Genomic DNA, 22,044 nt, shown 5'->3' with positions numbered 1-22,044 from the left:
ATTCTTGCTTATAGGCCTGTAAATCTGCCATACGTTATTAGGAAATCCCTCATTGCCATTTAGTTCGGTCAGATCTATTTTAAAGTAAATGTGTGCAAGATTACAGTGGGAGTGACCTAAACCTAATTTAGCAAAACTCACTGTTGCTGTTCTGTGTGGCTTTCAATAGTATTTTCAGTATTTTCTCAAGGTTTCTGTAATAAATGGCTTATTTGTATACCTGTCCTGTCAAAAATATTGTTGAATTCAAACAGTTTTTAAGTCAGTAGAATATTGTTGCTTTAAATCCACATTACATGTAGGTTTTAATAGTTTGTCATTCAGACTTTCCTGCCTTCTCCATATATTTCCATGAATGCCATATCATTCTGGCATTTCACTATGCAACCCAAACTAGGTGGGAAAATCCCTGCCTTTTAATCTGGATTTCTTGTCCAATTATGGATCTAACTGCAGTAAATATTAGATCCTTTTACTCAACATTCATTTTCATTTTATTTCTCTCTCCTTTCTGCTCTGAAGAGTAACCCAGTAAGAAAATCATTCTGTAATTGCATCATGCCTAACACTAAATGAAAAATATGCTGTCTTCAGTACAGTAGCAGTTGCAACTGAACCATTCTCTCTACATCAGGGGTGTCAAACTTGCGGCCTATGGGCCAGATGCGTCACATGTTGACCACGCCTACCCCTGGTTTAGCGAAGGGGGGAAAAGTCGCAAGACGTGACGCTGCAGGTTTGACACCCCTGCTCTACATCACTCAATCTGAAAAAAACTTCCCATCAAGACGACAATGAAAATTGCAATGTTGTGTGTCAAATAGATTTCTATATGGGATACAAAAGTATTAAAAAGCCATTCTCAAAGATGTGCAACTTTTCAGGAAAAAAAATGGATGGTTGACAAATACTTCCTTTGGCAAAAAATATATGCTGACACCAAAAAAATGTAAGAAAATTGAACAATGATTGCTATGCATGGTCTTTTGCATGGTGATCCACTTATTTGCGTTCATATTTGATATATGGCTGTCTTTTCTACATGCACCCTATTAAGAGGCAGGCCTCAATGTGCAGAATATAGTGTGAATGAATTTTTTTCACAATCTGTAAATGACGACATCTGTAACTGACAAGAGATTTCAAGAGCTACATGCCATGTCAGTGGAGTTTTTTATTTTATATCAATGAATAGTATCCATTTTAAAATAAATAAGGAAAGTGTTTAATAATATAGTTTCCTGAATTTTATTAATTATTGGGGGTATTCATCACAGAGGAAGTACTGAGTAAAACATGCACCCCACAATTCACATACAATACTAAAATAGAAGTGGAATGTTCTAAAATGTGCACCAAAAGAGTCCAGGAGAGCTGCTTTTCACTAAGGACAATGAATGCATATTGATTAGCATAGAAGGAAAATCACTGATTTGTAAACAAAGTTGAATAAACATTCATAAAACAGCAAGATACACTTAAGGGGTGTTCAGTAAATTTTATCAATGTTAAGTTCATGAAAACAAAAACATTTAAAAGCATTCTGGGCATTACATTATGGCATTCTGCACAAGCTGTGCTGCTCTCATCACTGGAATAAAGTGGTGTCACAACATGGAAAAAGTAAGGGACTTTGCTCTGACATCTCCAATTAGTATCAAGGAGGACTATCACTTTGACAAGCCACTTTGCTTCAATAGAAAAATCTGTTCAGCCAGCCATACATTTCTACAAAAACCAATAAAGTGGCTTTGTTGCAGTGTTTAATTCTGCTCAGCCCATGTGAAAGTGAGACACAGAATTTCTATACTTTATGAATATTTTGTTCATTAATCTATTTCAAGTTCTGTGTTTTTCCTAATTAGACAAATTTATAATTTTACTGTAGTACTATTTACTATTAAAGACTAGTAATAGTTAATTATAAAGACTAACAAAAATAAGGCAATTTCTATTTTTTAGAACATAAATTGGTATTTAAGATATGATTAAAAACTTTAGTTTTTGGAAAAGAATTCTAGAAAATATTTTCAAAAATGGTCATTTTGTCAATAGGAAAAAATACCCAAGGATGCCAAATGTAATCAGATATTTAGGTCCTTTGTGTGAATTAACTTAAATTTAGCTCATAAATCTTTCATGTCTTTTAGTTGCCATTATACTGTTTTTCAGTGAAACATAAATGACTGTTAGGCAAGGCTTACTATGTAAAGTTCCTTAATCTGTAATGTGAACAATACAAAAGTAAAATAATATTTCTGATACAATCATGTATTTTTCAACACTGTACTTATAATTTGTCATTTGTTTAGGTTTTTTTAATAACAGAACAAAACCCAGTCTGAATAAGTTTCAAAATCTGTTAACCTTTGTAAGTCACATACAAACTTCATTAATGTTACACCAAATCCATAACAAAATACACATTCCGATACATGGCTTCAATAAATATACTTTAACAGAGATTTAATTTTGCCCAACTTTAAGAACATAAACATTATTTTATGATCTCTGCATCCTCAGCGCAAATTTTCTGTACTCTAATGTATACACATTTTCTTTTTAAATTATGAGCTAAGGCAGTAATGAGAGTCCAAATCTGTCAGTGTACTCCTAAGAAATAGGGAAGTGATACATTCACCCAAAGGATAAAAATGCAGTAACAGTTTTGCTTGCGTTTTGTGCATTGTAGCAATAAACAGGTGTATTCTTACAATAGCCTATGAACAATAAAACTGAGTTTCTAGAATTTGCGATTTATCCTTCATCATAAAAAAGAAAACCTTATGCATACATTACTGAGGCATAATATTTTTCCTACTAGAAAAGAGTTGAGTAATATTCTATTGCAGAAGTTTTCTAAAGCAACATTTGCCAATGTTATATGAATTTAATGGTGGTGGAGATATTTGTAAGAAAAATCAAGAAGAAGGAAGGACACTTAACTCTCCCTTTGTTCATTGAATTTGTTCTAAATTCATGCACTGATTTTTCCCTGAGCTGATTTTGAATCTCATTAGGGAGCACATTATTAAAATAATCAAGAGGAGATGAAAAACTTCCAATAGGTTCATGAAGCTTCCTGCTGATAATTCTCCTTTGTGGCATAAATCTCCTTCCACACATAGCCCTCTTTATTTCTTATCAGCAAAACAAATAGGTGGGTAATCTGTATGCAACTTCTCTTAAGATATTAATTGAAGGAGGAAAACCCGTCCTTCAGAATAGTTTGCAATTAATCTGTGGAAAGGGAATTTACTGTCTTTGTAATGAGGGCTCCAAATTCTCATTCACTAAAGATGTCTTTGCACTAAAGTCTTGTGACAAATAATCAGAACAGGAGACTGCCTGCTTTCCCATTGACCAGCTGTTAAACTCAGTGTAGCTTATTAAAAATTCATGGTTTCATGGTTCCTGGTACACAAACCTAATGCCTTGAGTAGTTTCTCTGCTATCTTGTGATGAATATTTGTGGCCGTTTGCTTTTTGAAGTCCCTTGGTATTGGCACAGTATTCATTCTCTGCTCTCAGAAGTATGGGGTCAATTTGGAAAGGCTTCCATATGAATTCTCGATGAGGAAGAACCTGTGACCTGCTTTGACTCAAGTGCCACCTAGGTCTATTGCCTAATAGCATCTGAGATTTCAAGGAAAGACTTCGACGTAGCATTGAAGTCACAGAAGGTACTTCAGGATTCCACCACAAGGACCTAAACAGGAAGTGGGGGAGTGTTAAATAAGTTTATGATCATAAAAAACAATATATAACAATATTTTCAAATAGATGGCTTGTAGTTCTACCAATCAAAGTACACTTTATGGTTGTTCCATCTTTTCCTCTTCAATGGGTTTTTTTAAAAAAAAGAACAAATCTCGATGCATTTCCTCTGTCTATTTGAAGTAGTCTCAAATGGATTCCAGTTTCCTCACAGAAACTATGGTACTGGGGGTTAGACTGTTTAATGATTTTCCTTCATAATCCCTTTCACTAATTATGGTTTGTCCTTAGGGAGAAATATAGTTAATCACTTTTCCTTCTGGGGAGTAGGATTTTGATAAAGATAATAGTGAAAGAATGATGGAAAGAACACATTTCCTATCACAACTACTGGGTAAATATATAATTTAAAAAAAACAAACTCAGAAGCAACACAGCATCATAGAATGGATGTGAACTTGATGGTTAGGAGTTAAAAATGCATGTAATAATTTTAATGTATTTCTTCAGATGATAAATAATGTGACGTATATATAAGCAGACAACAATGTCTGCAGTAAATATTCTGTCCACCATGCCTGAATTCTAAGAATTTAAACGTAATTGTAATTGGTGAATGATGATGTGTTCTTTCATAATTAATCTCCCTTTTTAAAAATATATTTAGGGTTGTAGGATGGCATGCATCTACCATTTAAGCCTAAAATGCAAAACATGTTGCAAATTGTGAAGTGCAAGAAACCTGGAACAGTTTAGTTCAAAGTACTTTAAGTTTATTACACATATATCAAGAAAAATATTGAAAAGAATTATAAAACTAGCCTTTGCTGATCTTCCTAAAACCAGTAGTTTTCAGAAAGTCATTACTGAACTCAATAGCTTTTATAAATCATTATGGGATTTTATTAATAAACGTATTTAATTTTCAATGGGACTTGGCCAAATGTCAGAGGCATCACATATTCTTAAATTGCCTATGGGATAATATTGTGGGATGTCAATTCTGAACTGACTTAACTTGCATTTTCCACCCAAATAGTAGGGAATTGCTTCCTCTGGTTTAGGGCTATATATAGGGACATTAACCCAATGGACATTCTCTGCATGTCTTCCATCCCTGAATATCTATATAGAGAGAATATATATATTATCCTCTTAGAACATAAGAGCTTGTTCACCACCGTTTTCCAAAAGTCAGCAAGCCTGTTGAATACAGCAGCAGCTCTGCAAGGAAGAAGAAGAATTTTATGGCGATGGAGGAGTGTGACGAGATGGGTGGGTACATGTTGAACGGGCACGTTTGTTTCATGCTTAAGTGTAAGTGAGGAAAGGACCAAAGAATCTGATGAACAGCAATGGTTACTGTAATCAACTGCATTCCTATTCAAAGCTAAATACCTAACTTCAAAGACACACATCAAACATGGAGCATTACATCAGGACAATATTCATTTTAAAAAGTGCTTTAACTATTCGAGGATTAGTGTCTGGGGCACACACCAATGCCATTTCACTAAACACTCATTGTAATCTCCAAGAGTTGGGAAATGGGAATACCTGTACCGTTTGACTCCAGGGCAGGATGATGGAAGAGAGATACCTATAGAGAAACAAAAATATGTTTTGGAAAAGCATCCGCAAAATCATAAAGTAATAGCAGTAATACATTTTTTTTAAACAGCTTTTTCTCTATGTAGATGACGAGGGTGCAGTTTATAATAGACCAGTTTCTGCATTTACATAGCCCATGGTACAGAATTGGTGTCTGAGTGGCATTTTAATTATACACATATGGTCATGCTTTACTCCAAACTTTGTATTTTTTTAAATCTATTTAAATCTTTTATTATAATTAGCCATACTTCCAGTAATACTTATTTCTTACACGTTCCACAAAATTTGCTAGTCTTTTGGCATATGCAGCTTCTCATACCTGCATCCTGTTTTCCATTAAGTTCACCATTAGAATGCACATAAAATGGAGCAGGAAGCTGTTTGATGGTTGCTGTTGTGAAGCTGGGTCGCTGTATTGGTGATAGAGGAATCGTGGATATCAGGAGGGGGCTAGGATTCTTGATCCTGAACTCACATTCAGTCAGGGGAACAATCTGTTTTCCTCTAGGAATCTCTATATAGCAGATATTTTGTAGAAAGCACATATCAAGTGAAAGGATCTCAAAATTCTCTAAAATATAGTTTTCTGGAATCAGAAAAACTCTTACCTATTCACTTTAATGTGTTCCAAATGAAATATATTTGCATAGATATTTAGTGGCTCAATAGAATACAACAAAATCCTTTTTGTGAGATCTGAACAATGTGACACAGAAGTCTTGAAAGGATGATATTCTACCATTTTTTTTGCTCTGCTTTGTCACAGGCAAAAAGTGGTATTGAATAAAATAGATATTTAGTATTGAACACACATTATCTCATGCCCAAAGTTTAGAAGGAATATTTCATGTCTACAATTGTATTCAAACACAAAAATCATAATTTCTAAACTCAAATCTATAAATCATACCATGGCACTCTCACTGGATTATTATGAGTGAGGTTTGAGGTCACATTATTCCATTATTATTTTTATAGAATCTCTATTTTGAACCAGTGGAAAAGAGCTTCAAGGCAGGATTTGTACTACTGTCAGCCTGTTAAACCATGAGATATGGTGGCGCACTGGTTAGAATGCAGTATTGCAGGCTAATTCTGCTGACTGCCAACTGCTGGCAGTTCGATTCTCACCATCTCACATTTGACTCAGATGACTCAGCATTCCACCCTTCTAAGGTCAGTAAAATGACGGCCCAGATTGTTGGGACAATATGCTGAGTCTGTAAACCGCTTAGAGTAGGAGTGTCAAACTCATGCCGTCATCACGTGACATATTGGGACTTTTTTTCCCCTTTGCTAAACGGGTTGTGGGCATGGCCAGTGCATGACAGTCCTGGCTTAGAGAGAGCTGTAAAGCACTGTAAAGAAGTATATAAGTCTAAATGCTATTACTATTGCTACTGAATGCTCTCGAACAATAATAACTTCATCTTGAAATGTGTAGAGGCAATTTTAAAAATAATTTATTATGTGAAAGGTTTGGAAGGGAAATCAACTATTAGGCTGGATGACAGTTGCAATATGCTATTTAGTATACTGTCTTTGGTGTAAGCCGCCCAGAGTCCTCAGAGAGTGGGCGGCATAGAAATATGACTAATAAATAAATAAATGTGATATAACCAAGTTTATTGCTTATTTGCATGAAACTAAGAGGTACAAGTATAAATTAATAAGATAAAGATGCTGGAACAGGGAATTTTGATAGTAATCATAATTTAACATAAACAAGATGAATTTTTCCATAATACATGTAGAGTGTTAATAACTGGGATAGTGCATTCCCAGCATACCTCACAGTATACCAAGATAAATGTCTTACCTTGACACTTTTGACAGTTACTTGAGTTTTCTCCCTGCAAAAATAAAAAGACTGAATTACCCAGATGGCCCTATATCAGACAAATGTATGTCTTAAGTCTCTGCTTTTCTTATGTTACAAATATATTGGCTGATAATGTTTAATGAACATTACTTGCCTTTCTTGCAGTTCCTTACTGTAGAAATTATGGCAAATTTGAAATAGCATTTGCAATGTTAAAATAGGACATAAAATTTTGGACATCTTTATTCAAAGATACAAAAATATTTATATGCCTTACATAGATTCAAATTAATTAATTTTGCATTCTAATGGAAAACTTTTCTAGTTTGCTTCTAACCAATAAAGCTACGTTTGACCTGATTTTATTTGCTTCTTACCAGAACTTTTTCCTTGTGCTTTAATGCATGGCTCACAGAAAATTGCTGATGCAAATCATTTCTTTCTTTCCTGGTTCGCAGAAGTTTCTTCTTCTTCTTTTTCTTCTTCTCATTACAGTCCTCCAAAAAGAAATACTCCAATAATTAAATATATCAATGATCAAATTGTGATACATTAACCTAGGTCAAATCAGCTCGATTGTTACAAAAATCGTGAATAAATTTTTGAATGCATTGAGGTGGTTAAAATATGTTTTGGGGTGGAATAAGAAAAACATAATTAAGGTTTTAGCCATGTTATCTTCAGGCTGGAATATGGGAATATTCTAAAGACATACAAACTGGATCCTATTGTTGTGTAAAGATTGTGTTAGCTTTTCCAAATCTTGCTGCAATAAAGAAACAAACAATTAATTATTGGTCCCCTTATTCTGAAATATACAATTGTCAAAGTGTTACCAGCCATTGTTCAAATCAAGCTATATTTTTACCAAGCTTTAAATATTCCTAAATATTATAGCTATTTTTGGATTGCAATTGGCCATAATCATAAAGTAAACCCTGTTGAATATTAGAATATTTCTGATTTGACATGCATCAGGGTGCAGTTATTGTTCCATTATTATTATTATCTAAAGCTGCGATTTCTCATTTATAAATAGAATTCTTGGACTTCTACAGTGGTTTATCCTGGCTGAGTTATTGGCTACTTAGGTTTTGAACGAACTATTTACCATCAATTTTAAAATTATTTACTGAATATATATCTTGATTCTGAGAGTAGTATTTTTCTCCTTATACCAATTGTTTGAGATATTTCTGGCTAAGAGAAAATAACTGGCGCTAAATCCCCCAGGATGTTCTATAGTCAAAACAACTTGAATCTGAGTCTACCTAATTAAAATCCAGCACTTTAGTCATTATATTGTATTGGCTCATTTGTTTCACTTCTTCATTGTGAACCATTTAGTAATCCTGTTATTTTCACAATATTTAACCACAAGAACTTTTTGCTTTGGAAATGCATGCAATATTCTCACAAAGTAGGTAGAGTTAGAGAGAAAAAAATCACACTTGTTTATCATTTCCATTTCCAGCATGAACACAACTAACTATAGAATGCAACTTCAGAAAAGATTACAGACTGCTGTTTCTTTCTTTGTTGATTGTTCTCAGTGATGGGAAATTCCTCCTAGGTTCCAGGTTGTATCTCTCCTTGATGAGCTTCTATCCATTGCTTCTTGTCCTGCCCTTGGGTGCTATGGAAAATAAATTGAGCCCCTGCTCCCTGCGATAGCCCTTCTAGTATTGGAAGACTGCTATCATGTCTCCCCGAGCCTTCTTTCATCAGGATAAACATACCTAGTTCCCTTAGCCAATAATCATATGATTAAGCTTCCAGACCCCTTATCATCTTTGTTGTTCTTCTCTACACCCTACACTCTTTCTAGGGCCTCAACATTTGTTTTGTATCATGGTGACCCGAACTGAATGCATTGTCTATTTCTCCAGAGGCAGAAATTACAAAGATGTACTTTCAGGCTTGACAACAAGAGGATGTTAGGAGCTATCAGCCAATGGAAGAGGTTGACACATGAAGTTCTCCTTCATTGGAGATCTTCACACAGATTTAGATGACCGTCTGTTGGAGATACTCTATGACAGCTTGTAACCATCAGAAAATATAGGATGTAAAAATAAATTCTACTTTATATTTCTGCTGTGGATCATTCCATCTCATCATGAATCAAATTACTGAATTCCAGGAACAAATTCCAGGGTGAAAATTTAAGCAATGCCAAGAATGCAACCAAGTTTCCAGAAGAAACTACTTGACTCATGGATTCTTCATGTTTGAATCAAAATCTTCCTAGATTAATGCATCTTCAAACTGCAACAATTTGAATCTGTATCTGATCATGCAGAAATAATAAAATATCCAACTATGGGATGTGTGGTGCTTAGAATGAGGGATATCACATGCTATCCAGGGTTTTGAATGGAAAATCATGATCCTGGGCTTAGTGAGAAAAAAAAAGACAAAAACTAAAGCTGATTACATTAACATGACATTAAAATAAAAAAGTATGAATAAATTTACTTTTCAATAGCTTATTTAGTCACACTTTTTCCTGGATCCATTCACCTATAACTTTTTGGCTATCATGGTTATTACACAGGGCTAAAGATGTGTAATAAACATTTTCAAAATCCTCTCTGCAAAGGTAATACAAGAACTGCAACTCCAAACAAAGATCAGAAGGAAGCTGCAGGAAATTCTGTTTTAGGGGATCTTGTCCAAGGCTTTGTGTGAGAAAAATAGGAATTATTCCTGTAAAAGCATAACCTGAGTTATGTCATTTTGAAATCATGTTAAGGTTTTGTTTTACCTTGTATAACCTGATTATATAATTTAGCTGACATTTAAGAACATGAGAAAGGAAATGTGTAATTCCTGTGTTTTTTAGAGGATGTTTGTCTTGCAGGAAATATGTTCTTGGGTTAACTTGCCCTTATTAATTAAAGGAAGTACGCAATTGATGTTTTTGAGGGGTATTTCTGTTGGGAATTGGGGAATTTCCAGGGTGGAATTATGTACTGCATATGTTATATAAGATGTTATGTAAGATCTGAAACTGATTCCCAAGGTACTTTATTGACGTGTATTCTGAATGTCCTGAAGACTATAAAAACTTGTGTAAATTGTTTTATTTTCGTCTTTCTCTACTTTAGAGAGAAAGGCCCTTTGCAAAGAATAAACTTTGTTCCAGGATTATTTTGGTCTTTGTCTCTTTAAAACGATAATGGGATTTACCTGTCGACCACAATTGGCGCCCGAACAGGGACTGAAAACATTCTGTCTGGAAGGGATTTCCCTGCGTGCGCACATAACACTGATTTCAGTGAGATGGGGTTATTTCCTTTCCAGCCGGAATTGCTTTTCTATGAACCTTGAGGCAGAGACCTGAATGCCTGGACAGAGAGGAACGTTCCTGAAGACTTCGGTGCACCAGGAGTGAGTATATGTTTTCTTTTTGGTGGTTTGGATTTGTGTATGTTTGTGTGTGTATGGCCTGTATGATTTGTGTGTATAATTAGTGTAATACAGGTTGGGGAACGTATGGGGACTTTACTAGGGAAAAGTGCTGCTGAGACTGAAATATCCTCCATCCCCCATATCTCCATTAGGGAAATTGTTAGTACAGTGGTTAGAGGATTGGTTGGAAGCTTGTACAAAGGTATTAGATAAGGTGACTATGATTAATTATTGTAAGGAGGGTTGGCTGACGTTTGTGTTGATACAGCCTAATTATAGGTGGAGTAAGTTTGGGAAGTCAGACCCATATTGGATCAATGCTTTGAAGAAAGTTTTGGTGAAAAAAGAAGTTGAAAGTTCAATTGTTATATGTTGAACCTCAGTTCCATGTTCAGTAGTTTAACTCCTCTTCCCCGAGAAGTTCTAGAGTTTTGTATGGGAAGGAAGAAGAAGAGGAAGGTTGGGATCCTTTAGCTTATGCTACATGCCCACCTCCCCCTCCTTCGTATAATCCAAGTTGTGGGTGAAATTGATGTTGTTGCTGGGAGCAGAAAGGAAGAGACTTCAGCAGGGCAGTAATATAGGTAGCTGGAGAAGGAGTTGGGTGAATTGTTAGTAACTGTGAAACAGAATCCATCCACTTCTCCTCATGTTACATGTTCACAAACTAAAGGAATGTTTCCTTTAAGAGGAATGCCGAATGGTATTGCGGCTTTTGTGAATGAGTCTTTGACATCTTCTGATCTGGAAGATTATAAAAGAAATATGCGTCTTTCTAGGCGGATCTGATCACATTGTCTGAGTCATTGGATTTATTCCTGAGACCCAATCTGTATACTTTTGCAGAGTTACAGCATATATTGGGTTATTTGTTCTCCCCTGAGGAGAGGTCACAAATTCGAAAGTCAGCTATGGTCTTTTTTGGGATTAAACCCAAGTGGGGGCTGTTCAGCCCGTTGCTGCAGATGTTAAGTCTCCATTAGTTGATCCTGGTTGGAACAATAATAATTTAGCTGATCGGGAACAAATGGAGGGAGTTAAGACAGCTGTACCTCAAGGAAGAAACAAAAGTTTTTGAGGTGGAACAGTTGTGGGAAGAAACACCGTCTGTGTTTCTGGAAAATATTAAGGACAATTTGAATAAGCACACTGGTCTTTCTCCTGAAACGCCGGCTTATGAGTCCTTAATGAAAATGAAATTTGTGACGAAATCATGGCCAGACATACAGAAGCTTGAAAATTGGGCTACTACTGATATTGCTGCTCTGTTGAAAGAAGCTTAAAAGGTCTATGTGAATAGGGACGAGGCCAAGACTAGAAGAGAAAAAAGAAGGAAAGAAATGATGAATGATGGTGTCTGTGTTGCAACAGACAGGAGAGGGAAAGGAGTTAGGTAGAAGAGGAAAAGGTTTTGTGAAACTTTGGTTGCAATGTGGCAACAGTGTCCTGGAATTGGGAGAGGATTACTCCAGTGGAAAAAAGTCTAGTGTTGGTGGATTGGAAAGCAAAAAGTGTATTATACGTTTGGATGTGATATTTGTTCTAGAAGTAGGTCTTAATCTGCTTGGGAGAGATGCATTGTCTCTTCTGGGGTGTGAGCTTGGTATACAAATCTTTATTGTTCTTGGATGAGGCAGAAAACTCTGTAGGAATGTGGTAAGGAAGGTTTATTGTTCTTCTTACCTGAGGTTGAATGCGAATATTTTGTCTTTGATTAATGTGATGTGATGGTGATATGTGTGTGCCGGCTAATTAAGTGACCTTCTTGGCTTAAGTCTGGAGCTGTGGAGGACAGGTGTGGTTAGGGCCCAAAATCAAGTTTTTGATTAAAAACCGCATCCTGAAGTTTTCCACTGCTTGAGGAATGGGCTACGAGATGTCAAGGATAAAAATGAAATGGGTATCTGAAGGGATGGAACCTTTCCAGGTTTTATTCCAGGTTTGCAAATGTTGTTAAATGGTGTGTGTGTAATGAGAGTTGTTTAGGCAATAGAGCTCATTGTCTTGAAAAAAAATAATAATGAGAATGATAATAAAGCTCCTTGAAGTATTTATGCTGACTAGTTGGCAGGGAAAAGGCATGTGTGTGTTGGAATACACTAAAAGGTCTGATTGCAGAATAAATATGAGTGTGTGGTAAGCCCTTAAATGGGGGTGGTAAGGTGATCCTGATATTTGTGAATGCCTGTGCGTTGAACCCCTGAGAAATTTCCTTTTGTATATTGAAATAGTGAGTGGCAAGAGTTTGTTGTTGTAGTTGTTGTTATGTTGTAATAGCAAGTGTTTGAATGAGCAAGTGAGAGATGAGAGAGATCCTATGGAGAAGTAGGATTAGGTAGAGGTATTTGCGATGTTAATTAGAGACAGGAGTAGTATTTTTCTTCTCTATATTTCCCCCGTCTTTTTGTTCTGAATAAGAGAAGTAAGAAAGGGGGGAGAGAAGGTGCGGTTTGTTTTCCCTTTTACACATTTTTTTTTCCTTTGCTGAGTTTGTCTGAGAGAAAGGAGGGGCGAATGGGTGATTTGATCCTGCATTGTTTCTGACTGCATTGGCAGCTATGCAGATGTATTTCCTGTCCTGCTTTAGAGAAGTGACATTGAAAGTTTGAAACAATTATTTTTGGGAGTAGAGACCTGGAGTACCTCTATTAGGTGATTTTCTTTTGCTTTTTGAAGTTTTTTATTACCCTCTTTTATGTTTTTGTGTCTGTGTATTTTAAATGATTTTGAATGCTGAGAAGGAGATTTCTAGATACTGGATACTGGATAGTCTGGGGAATAGTTGACTATGTTATTTTAGCTTAGTGTTGTCTAGGTAAAGGATGTTTCCTTGAGGGAAGAATTACTGGTAGAAGGTAAAGATGACTTTTTGTCTGGTTAGCTAGGAAGTTACTTGTAAGTTAGTCTGTATAGACTAGTGAATTTAGATTAAGCTTTGCATTTCTTTGAAGTTTGTGGAAATAGTTTAGCTAATTTTTGATAGAAGTGTGGTGTGATTCCTCTGAAGTGGGGAGAGTTGAGTATTTATTGAGACTCTATTGATTTATTGATAGTTAATTTTAAACTAAGTTGTTTGGAAGAAAGGTTGAAGAGTTGAAGAAAGTAATAATATAGTGTTGCTCCAGTGTTATGTTTGCCTGGTTTAAGGAAAAAATTTCCACTTGTTTGTAGTAGTGGAAGATGGTATAGCCAAAGGAGTGTTGGTTTGCATGTGGACTGGGAACTAAAAGGTGGTGCACAAATGCTAGGTTTTTAAAATTGTTTCAAGAGAGTTTGGTTCTCTTGACCAATAGGAGAGAGAGATGGGAAGATGTGGAATGAAATTGTGTGGTTATGAATAAATGAATTGAGAATGGGATGAGACTGGATGAGATGCAGTTGTGAATGGAGACACTATTGAGATATTGGAAGGTGGAAAGTTACCGTTTGAATGGTCAGTGCAGATATGTGAGGTTTTTGCTTTATTGTAAGCATTGCACATATTAATTAATGAGGTAGGGAATATTTATGCTGATTTAACCTATGCTTATGGTATCTTACATACTTTTGGGATAATCTGGATTGAAAGGGGGTTGATATTTAGTAAAAGGAATTGCGATAGGTGGAACTTATCACAGCTGTTTTAAAGGCAGCTGAGGATCCTTCTAAACTTGATATTATATAAATAGTGGATGAAGGGGTGTGTAAGTGAATGGGAAATGGATTACTAAGATGGAGTGTAAATTTTTACTAAAGTTGTGATGTGGAATGTGATTGAATGAGTGCATGAGGAAACCTATTGGGGAACGCAAGCACTTATTGATTTTATTAAATGTATATGCATATATGTGTCTAGGGGTGTGTATACAATAGTTATACAAATGGTACGGAAATGAATACATTGTGTATGTAAAAAATATGTAGAGATTTTACCATTTGGCCTTTTCAATGAATCTAAGTAGATTACATTGAAATGCTGGTGGTGTGACCATTGATATATGTAATAATAATAGTGGATTATTTTACTGGATAGGTTAAAGCCTTTCTTTGTGTAAAGATAGGTGCTCAGAAGATTGTTAAATCATATTAGAGCGAATAATACCCAAATATAGTGATAGGGGTATACATTTCATTGTCCAAGGTGATGAAGCTTATGGAACAATTAGGAATTGATTGGCAATTACATTTATTGTTTATGCAAAGTTCTATAGGGTGTTGTGAATGTGCTAATCAGATAAGTAAATCTATGTTATAAAAATTAATGTTAGAGTTTCAACTACTTTGAATGAAGTGTTTGCCTTTAGCTCTATTAAGAATAGGAACTAGTCCTAGGAAAGATCTGGGGATATCTACGTATGAAATGATGTTTGGATTGCCATATGTGGGGAAAGTTGAGATGCCTAGGATAGAATTGAAGGATGTTTTTTCTGAAAATATATATACAGAGACTGTCCCAGTGTTTTTCTCATTTAAGGTAAAAAGGACAGAATCCACCTCTTGATTTCCAAGCACATGAATACAAAAGTGGAGACTGGGTCCGATAAAAGCCATTACTGAGAAGAAGTTGCAGCTGGTGTGGAAAGGACTGTTCCAAGTTTTGCTGACTACTGAATCGGCTGTAAGGACTAAGGAACAAGGTTGGGTATGTTATTCCAGAGTCAAGGGACTGGTGGTTTTGCCTTATGGAAGGACAGTTGCTACGGAACCTGCAAACCCTCTTAAATTGACTTTTTGATGACAAACCTTAGACGATTGGGGACCAATGGATGGAAGAAGAGTTTTATGAAGAGATTTGTATTTGGCTAGGAGTGGTAATAATTCTTGTTGTGTTTTTGATTGTATTGAGGAAAGATATTATTGAATGGTGTAAATCTATGTTTTGGTATCCAGTGGATGTAAGTTCTCCTTGATTGATTGATGTTGGGGGAGCTAGTTCACTAGGAATAATGGGGTTTTTTGTGGTAATGTTTGTTATTCTACAGGTGTGGATAGGAATGGGGATTTTGGCTGTGTTGTCTAGTTACCCTATAACATGGTAGCAGCTATGTTTCCATACTGAATTCGAGCACCGTTATTCTTTTATAGAAGCACCACTAACCCTAATAGACACCACTGAGGAAGCTGAGATATGTATTAAGTCATCTTTTGAAGATGGTGTGTGCCAAGTGCAAACGTACATATGAGATAGTTCCTCAATACATTGGCCTTACAAATAGGATGGAATTTTTATATAAGCAATGCACTGAGCTATTTGGTAATTATATACCTTCATACAAGAAGTTTCGGATTTTGGAGGAAGGGTTACATTTTCTATGTCTAAGGATACAAGTTCCCTCCAAGTTAATGTTTTTATGTGGTAACATGGTATTGACCAAATTACCTATTGTATGGAGAGGAGTTTCTATACTGTTACAGGATATTCATAGTTTACAGGAATAAAAGATAATGAAGAGGAGAATTGGGGATTGTGAGAAAAATAGGAATTATTCCTGTAAAAGCATAACCTGAGTTACGCCATTTTGAAATCATGTTAAGGTTTTGTTTTACCTTGTATAACCTGATTATATAATTTAGCTGACATTTAAGAACATGAGAAAGGAAATGTGTAATTCCTGTGTTTTTTAGAGGATGTTTGTCTTGCAGGAAATATGTTCTTGGGTTAACTTGCCCTTATTAATTAAAGGAAGTACGCAATTGATGTTTTTGAGGGGTATTTCTGTTGGGAATTGGGGAATTTCCAGGGTGGAATTATGTACTGCATATGTTATATAAGATGTTATGTAAGATCTGAAACTGATTCCCAAGGTACTTTATTGACGTGTATTCTGAATGTCCTGAAGACTATAAAAACTTGTGTAAATTGTTTTATTTTCGTCTTTCTCTACTTTAGAGAGAAAGGCCCTTTGCAAAGAATAAACTTTGTTCCAGGATTATTTTGGTCTTTGTCTCTTTAAAACGATAATGGGATTTACCTGTCGATCACACTTTGCCAATCTTATTTTTGAGACTCTCTGTTCCACAATACAACCAAGAGCTGCTGATTGCCGGCTCTAAATAGAAAATAGCTAACTCAATTTTCTTATTGAAACCAGTGGCAAAATTACATCTGCAAGGCTCAGAAGGTTGTTGAGTGTTCACCCAGCAGACCATTTGGAAACAGTTACCTATTTAATCAACACAACTGGTGTCTGCTGGTTTCCTCCCCCCCCCCACCACATCCTCCCCAGGAAAATGAGACAGCAAATGCCTGCAATGCTGAGATCACTGGGGGGGGGGGAATCAGAAATGTGCTAGCTAATCAGTGCTTCATGGTGCAAAGTGCGAGGTGAATTGGAAATTTTACACTAAGTGACATCGCCATTTCCTTTGACCTTATGGTAGGTAGCAAAAACAAATAACAAATATAATAATTATGAATAAATAACTAACAGTAACAGCAGACACTGGGTAATAAAATTACTGACTTTTGTATTTTATATTTTTCAGTTTTTCCATCTGGAATTATTCTCTGCAAATGCATAGCTCTCACCTTTTCTACCATCTTGAGCAAGTGTGCGGGAGGACCATCTGATTGGGAGCTGTCAGACCCACTCGTGCTAATTAAGAGATAAGAGAAGAACTATTCATGTGATGCACAATAACATTGTCATTGTATTGCTTCTAGCAACCTAATTTTGCTAAGAAAGTTTAAGAATTAGTCATAAACTGACTCCCGGGCTATGCCTAAAACTTTAAACTATTCAACCTATTTTCATCATCAAAACACCTGTCAGGCATAAGCCATTAAAACTAATTATGTGGTGAATATCCCTTCCCTTGAGTTGCTTCTCATGTTTTTGTGGTGGGAAAGTTATTTCTGATTCAAGCTGCATAGCTGTCTGGTAATGGAATTGGAAAGACTGCACAGATGTTTCTTAGGTAACCTAGAGAGCAATGATTATTTTTTTTAAAAAATTACCATGTCTATCCATGTGGCTCCAATGCTCATTAGTATATTCCTTCAATGTAGCATTACACATACATTAACAGTTCCTACGAAACTAATAATGCCAATGAAATGAATGTACAGTATGTGCTACAGCAACATCTCTGAAATCAAGCTGTTGAATAAGACAGTGAGTGAGGTTGCATTGATGTTCTCAGGTAGCTGGATACATGAACAAGATACAGCCTACAAAAGTATGAGGAACAGGATAAGAAAAAGAGCTTTCAGAGATGTAGCTCGTTTTAAGCTTCCCTCTCCTGAATAAAAGAGCTAAACATATTAGCAGTATGGTATCTCCTGGCTTGATTATTCTATAGTCTTGGAGGATAGAAAAATCCACAGGGCATTTCACTTTTCTAAAATCCCTTATCACCAAAGGCCGGCAGACTTGGATTACCTGGATTCAACATCAGATAGAGAGATGTCACTCCAAGTACTTTCCATGTTTTTACCCAACTCTGAGAGCTTAGTCTGGATTTTTTGTTTCAGTAAATCTGTAAGCTCTAGCAAGCATTGCTGGAACTAAGAGAAGAACAGAGAATTCTTAGACCAAATGGAAAATATTGTTTGGTTATATACTTCAAAATGCTCCAACCATTCTAACCATTTCAGTGAGGAGTAACATAAATATTAACAAGCAAAATATAAAACAATTTGAAAAATGTACAATATATCAATCTTTACATACAACATACTTAAAAGATAAAAAATAAATCCAAATGGCATCAACAAAAATCTCTTCAACCAGAATGTGCACGTGCATGCGTGCATATGCCTACGTATACACACACACACACACACACACAGAGCTGAACTTCCTTTAGGATGTACTAGTATCAGTATGATTTTTTTTTAAATTATCCTTTGATTATCGAATTTCCTACATGAACTAATTTGCATTTCATATGTTCATAACCTGTGGGGCAACTGTAGTCAGACAAGTCAACAAGTTTCTAGTTAACAAAGTTCATATGTATTCTGAAAAATTAGTATCTGCTACTTGGTTGAAGTTTTGTTTATTATTTCTTATACATTTCAGACTCACAAAGAAAAGGAATACATTGTAGAGGAGTGGGCTACATACATGTCTTCTATTGGTATTTGGACATTTTGGATTTGAATTGCATGGACTATGGCTATTTCCAAACTACATATTTTCAAAATGTGAGAAATGGCAACATTAAAGCATTAAACAATGGCCTCAGAAATATGGGAGCAATGGTGACGCAATGGCTAGAATGCAGAATTGAGGCTGATTCTGACTGCCCACTGCCAGGAGTTCAATCCTGACCAGCTCAAGATTGACTCAGCCTTCCATCCTTCTGAGGTCAGTAAAATGAGGACTGAGCTTGTTGGGAGCAATATGCTGGTATTTGTAAACTATTCAGAAAGTGATATAAAACACTAAACAGCGATATGTAAATCTATGTACTATTGCTATTTAAAGACATTGACCAATCCAACAATATCTTCTAGTTCTGTTAAGCTACAACAGGAAGTTCTCACCTTGGAGCGGTCTGGATCACAAAAGTCCAATAAAGTATCACAGACATGATAACCTAAAGATTTGAGATCCTCAAAAGTAAAATGACAGTTACTTTTAGCACCTAAGAAAGACAAATAAACATGTGGCTCTTTAGTCTTTAGTACAGTAAATACCTTGATATGCAATCAAGAGAAAAAATTCTGAAAGTCTTTCCTTTATTCATCATATTGTATAATTTATTACTTAACCAGCATTCTTTGTGCGGTCTTTTCTTTTGCCATCAGAGTCCATTGTACCTATTATTATTCAATAAAGGACAGAGCATCCAATTTAATCTTTTTTCTTTCTTTTGCTCCTTCCTCTTTTGCTTAATGCTCCTGTAGAGTGAGAATTTACTCTTCTAGTTGTATTGTTTTTCTGATCTCTTGCTGTCTACAATTATGTCATATTCTTTTCCATGCTGTCTACAATCAGGGTTAGTCAGAATTAATCAGAAAGCTAATCAGAATTAGCTAAGATCTTCCTCCCACACTTTCCTTAGCTCCTTAAAAATTCAAAAGGAGATAGTTTTAGATGACCTCACTCATGCTGCTAATGCTTCCAAAGTCTATTGACTTTGACAGAATGCTAAAACACCTTGATGATGTTAGGATTTCATAGCCAGTAAGCTTGATTCTTCTTTTTCCAGTGCTGCTCGCTTTACTGTATTTAATTTTAAATACTCTTACCATACAGTCTCTGTTTCACAAGGAGATACCTTTATTTTCGCACAACATGAAGCAATCAGCCCAAGTAATGAAATAAGGCTGGGATAGCTATGAATTTAAATATAGGCCTAAGGGGCAAATCCTCCCATCCTGTAGGCTGAGCGCACAGCTGCTAAACAAAGACCAATTAAAAACTGCCAGACCATTAAAAACAAGACAATACATGTAGTTCTGAGTTGAACTATGGGACCCTTGGTGCTCTCCGAGCTTGGTTGTTCTCCTACTATCTGAACCTAGCCATTTTTAACATATATAATGTACTGCCTTGAATAGAAAAAAAGTGTACAGTCACCAAGTGTTGATCCACTAAATGTAGATTCCATAGTATAACTGTTTAGTATTCCCATTCTCCACATCACAACTCGTCCAGTTCCTTCTTTACACTTCTGAACTTGAAATTTACAGCTGTTGAAACAAAACTGAACATCCAAATTGTCCAAATTAGAATTATTATATTATTAGAGATATTTATTTATTAAAGCATTGTTGGATCAGGCCAAATAACTAACTAACCCTCAGTAGTTCATTAGATGCATTAAAAAAAAAAAACCTCTAGAATGCAGTTGATTGAGAGCCAGTTTGGTGTATTGGTGAACGTGCTGACCTAGAAACCAGGAGAAAGTGAGTTTTAGGTCTGTCTCAGGAATGAAAGTTGTCTGGATTGACTTTGGGACAGTCGCTCTCTCTCTGCCCAACCCACCTCATAGGTTATTGGGTTGGGGAAAATAGGAGACAAGAGTATTGGGTATATTCACCACTGTGAATATATAAAAAGTGACATAAAAATTAATAATAAAAACCATTTATCTCTCAGATTAAAAACTGTGTATCTTCTAGGGATTGTTGGCATCGAATGTTAAACCATCTTGTGAATTGCTTGGATAAGCTTAATCTAAAATAAAATACAATTCTAGATAGAAAGTCTGAGGTAGCAAATGAGTGTTTCAGAATATTATTTGTTATGTTCTTCTGATTGGCTACATGCAATTTGGAAGTGGGCATATAGCTATAGGATCTTTTTGAAAAATTTTTTTTACAACCAATAATTTACACATGGCTTTTAAGTAATGTTGCATTCTGAGCTGTTAGCACCTCATTCTCCTGCTTCTGATAAAGTGCACATTTCCCTCCCCCACCACCTTATGCTTGGATTTTGCCTAATCTTCAGCTACAATTGTTTTCCAGTCATTATTTAGGCCGACAAACATTTTCCAAACTGTATCCAATTAATTCCATCTTACGATAAAAAAGACAATGTATATATACATATACATATATATATATATATATATATATATATATATATATATATATATATATATACACGTTTGTGTGTGTGTATATATATATATGTATGTATGTATGTGTATGTATATATATATGTGTGTGTGTGTGTATAGTTAATATATATATATAGTTTATATATATATAACTAATATATAGTTATATATATATAAATCATAGAGGAACATATAATGAACAGATAACTGCTTCAAAAGCATTTTCTGTGTTTTTACATTTTTTTTTTCTGTTTAAAATTAGAGGTATAATTTTAATTTGATTTTTAGGAGCTGCATTAATTTACCTGGTTTCTTGAAAATAAAAAAGATTTATTTTTATGAGTTTGTATTAATTTTTTGTTATCTGCTTATACTGAATAATTTGCTATAATTGTAAAACGTAAGAAAAATCAATGTCATAGTTCAAGAGGATTGAAAAAATATATAAATTTCATAAATTTCTGTTCCAAATTACCTCACATTTCACCACCAAATTAAAAGAAAATGCTTCTACATCCATTAACTAAAAATGGTACAAGTCAGAATATGTAGTTTATTTAAGGGAGGAAAAATTTTGCCATTGTAATCAGGTTTTTTTTTTAAAAAAAATAATTCCAATAATGAAAAGAAGTCTGAATAAAATGGTATCTGTGAAATTTAGAGAATTTATATACTGAATTAGAATCTGCATATAGAATACATTCAGGCCTCACCTTATCAGGAATATTCTTGCTCATCATAAGAGGAAAGATTCGCTCATGAAGTAACCCATTTTGTGCATATTTATTGTTACAGCCATACATGAAGATATTGTTCTTTCGACTATGCCCATGGATATCACAATAGAGCAGAACTTCACGTTCCTCAAGGACTCTTTCAGAAAAGGGACATAAGACACAGATAAAGAAAGTGAGATCCAAGGAAACCTTTGAATGTCTGATTTTATACAGATAAACATGTAAACAACCATATAATATTGT

At 35.2% G+C, this 22,044-nt stretch overlaps 1 protein-coding gene across 5 annotated transcripts in view; it reads right to left on the bottom strand.

The window, feature by feature from the left end:
• Positions 1 to 1,224: 1,224 nt before the first annotated feature.
• Positions 1,225 to 22,044, bottom strand: part of AGBL2 (AGBL carboxypeptidase 2) — a 36,191-nt gene continuing 15,371 nt past the window's right edge. Inside the window, exons 9-18 of one of the 5 annotated variants that reach the window (XM_034433813.3) lie at positions 21,778 to 21,937; positions 20,077 to 20,203; positions 19,038 to 19,138; positions 17,929 to 18,053; positions 17,076 to 17,142; positions 7,531 to 7,650; positions 7,151 to 7,184; positions 5,651 to 5,845; positions 5,275 to 5,317; positions 1,225 to 3,709 (exon numbers count right to left, since the gene is read on the bottom strand). In XM_034433813.3, coding sequence (XP_034289704.2) covers positions 3,406 to 3,709; positions 5,275 to 5,317; positions 5,651 to 5,845; positions 7,151 to 7,184; positions 7,531 to 7,650; positions 17,076 to 17,142; positions 17,929 to 18,053; positions 19,038 to 19,138; positions 20,077 to 20,203; positions 21,778 to 21,937 — 1,276 coding nt within the window. In that variant the 3' untranslated portion in view covers positions 1,225 to 3,405. Of the gene's footprint in view, positions 3,710 to 4,597; positions 4,942 to 5,148; positions 5,318 to 5,650; positions 5,846 to 7,150; positions 7,185 to 7,530; positions 7,651 to 17,075; positions 17,143 to 17,928; positions 18,054 to 19,037; positions 19,139 to 20,076; positions 20,204 to 21,777; positions 21,938 to 22,044 lie in introns of those variants that run through there. The other 4 variants (XR_004594174.3, XM_087881608.1, XM_034433814.2 and 1 more) reach the window with 4 other exon arrangements.

The sequence above is a fragment of the Pantherophis guttatus genome, chromosome 1, assembly GCF_059756535.1.
Source record: "Pantherophis guttatus breed Tessera chromosome 1, ASM5975653v1, whole genome shotgun sequence".
Classification (NCBI taxonomy): domain Eukaryota; kingdom Metazoa; phylum Chordata; class Lepidosauria; order Squamata; family Colubridae; genus Pantherophis; species Pantherophis guttatus.
The sequence above is the reverse complement of the archived record's forward strand: the minus strand, read 5'-3'. Positions and strand labels throughout refer to the sequence as shown.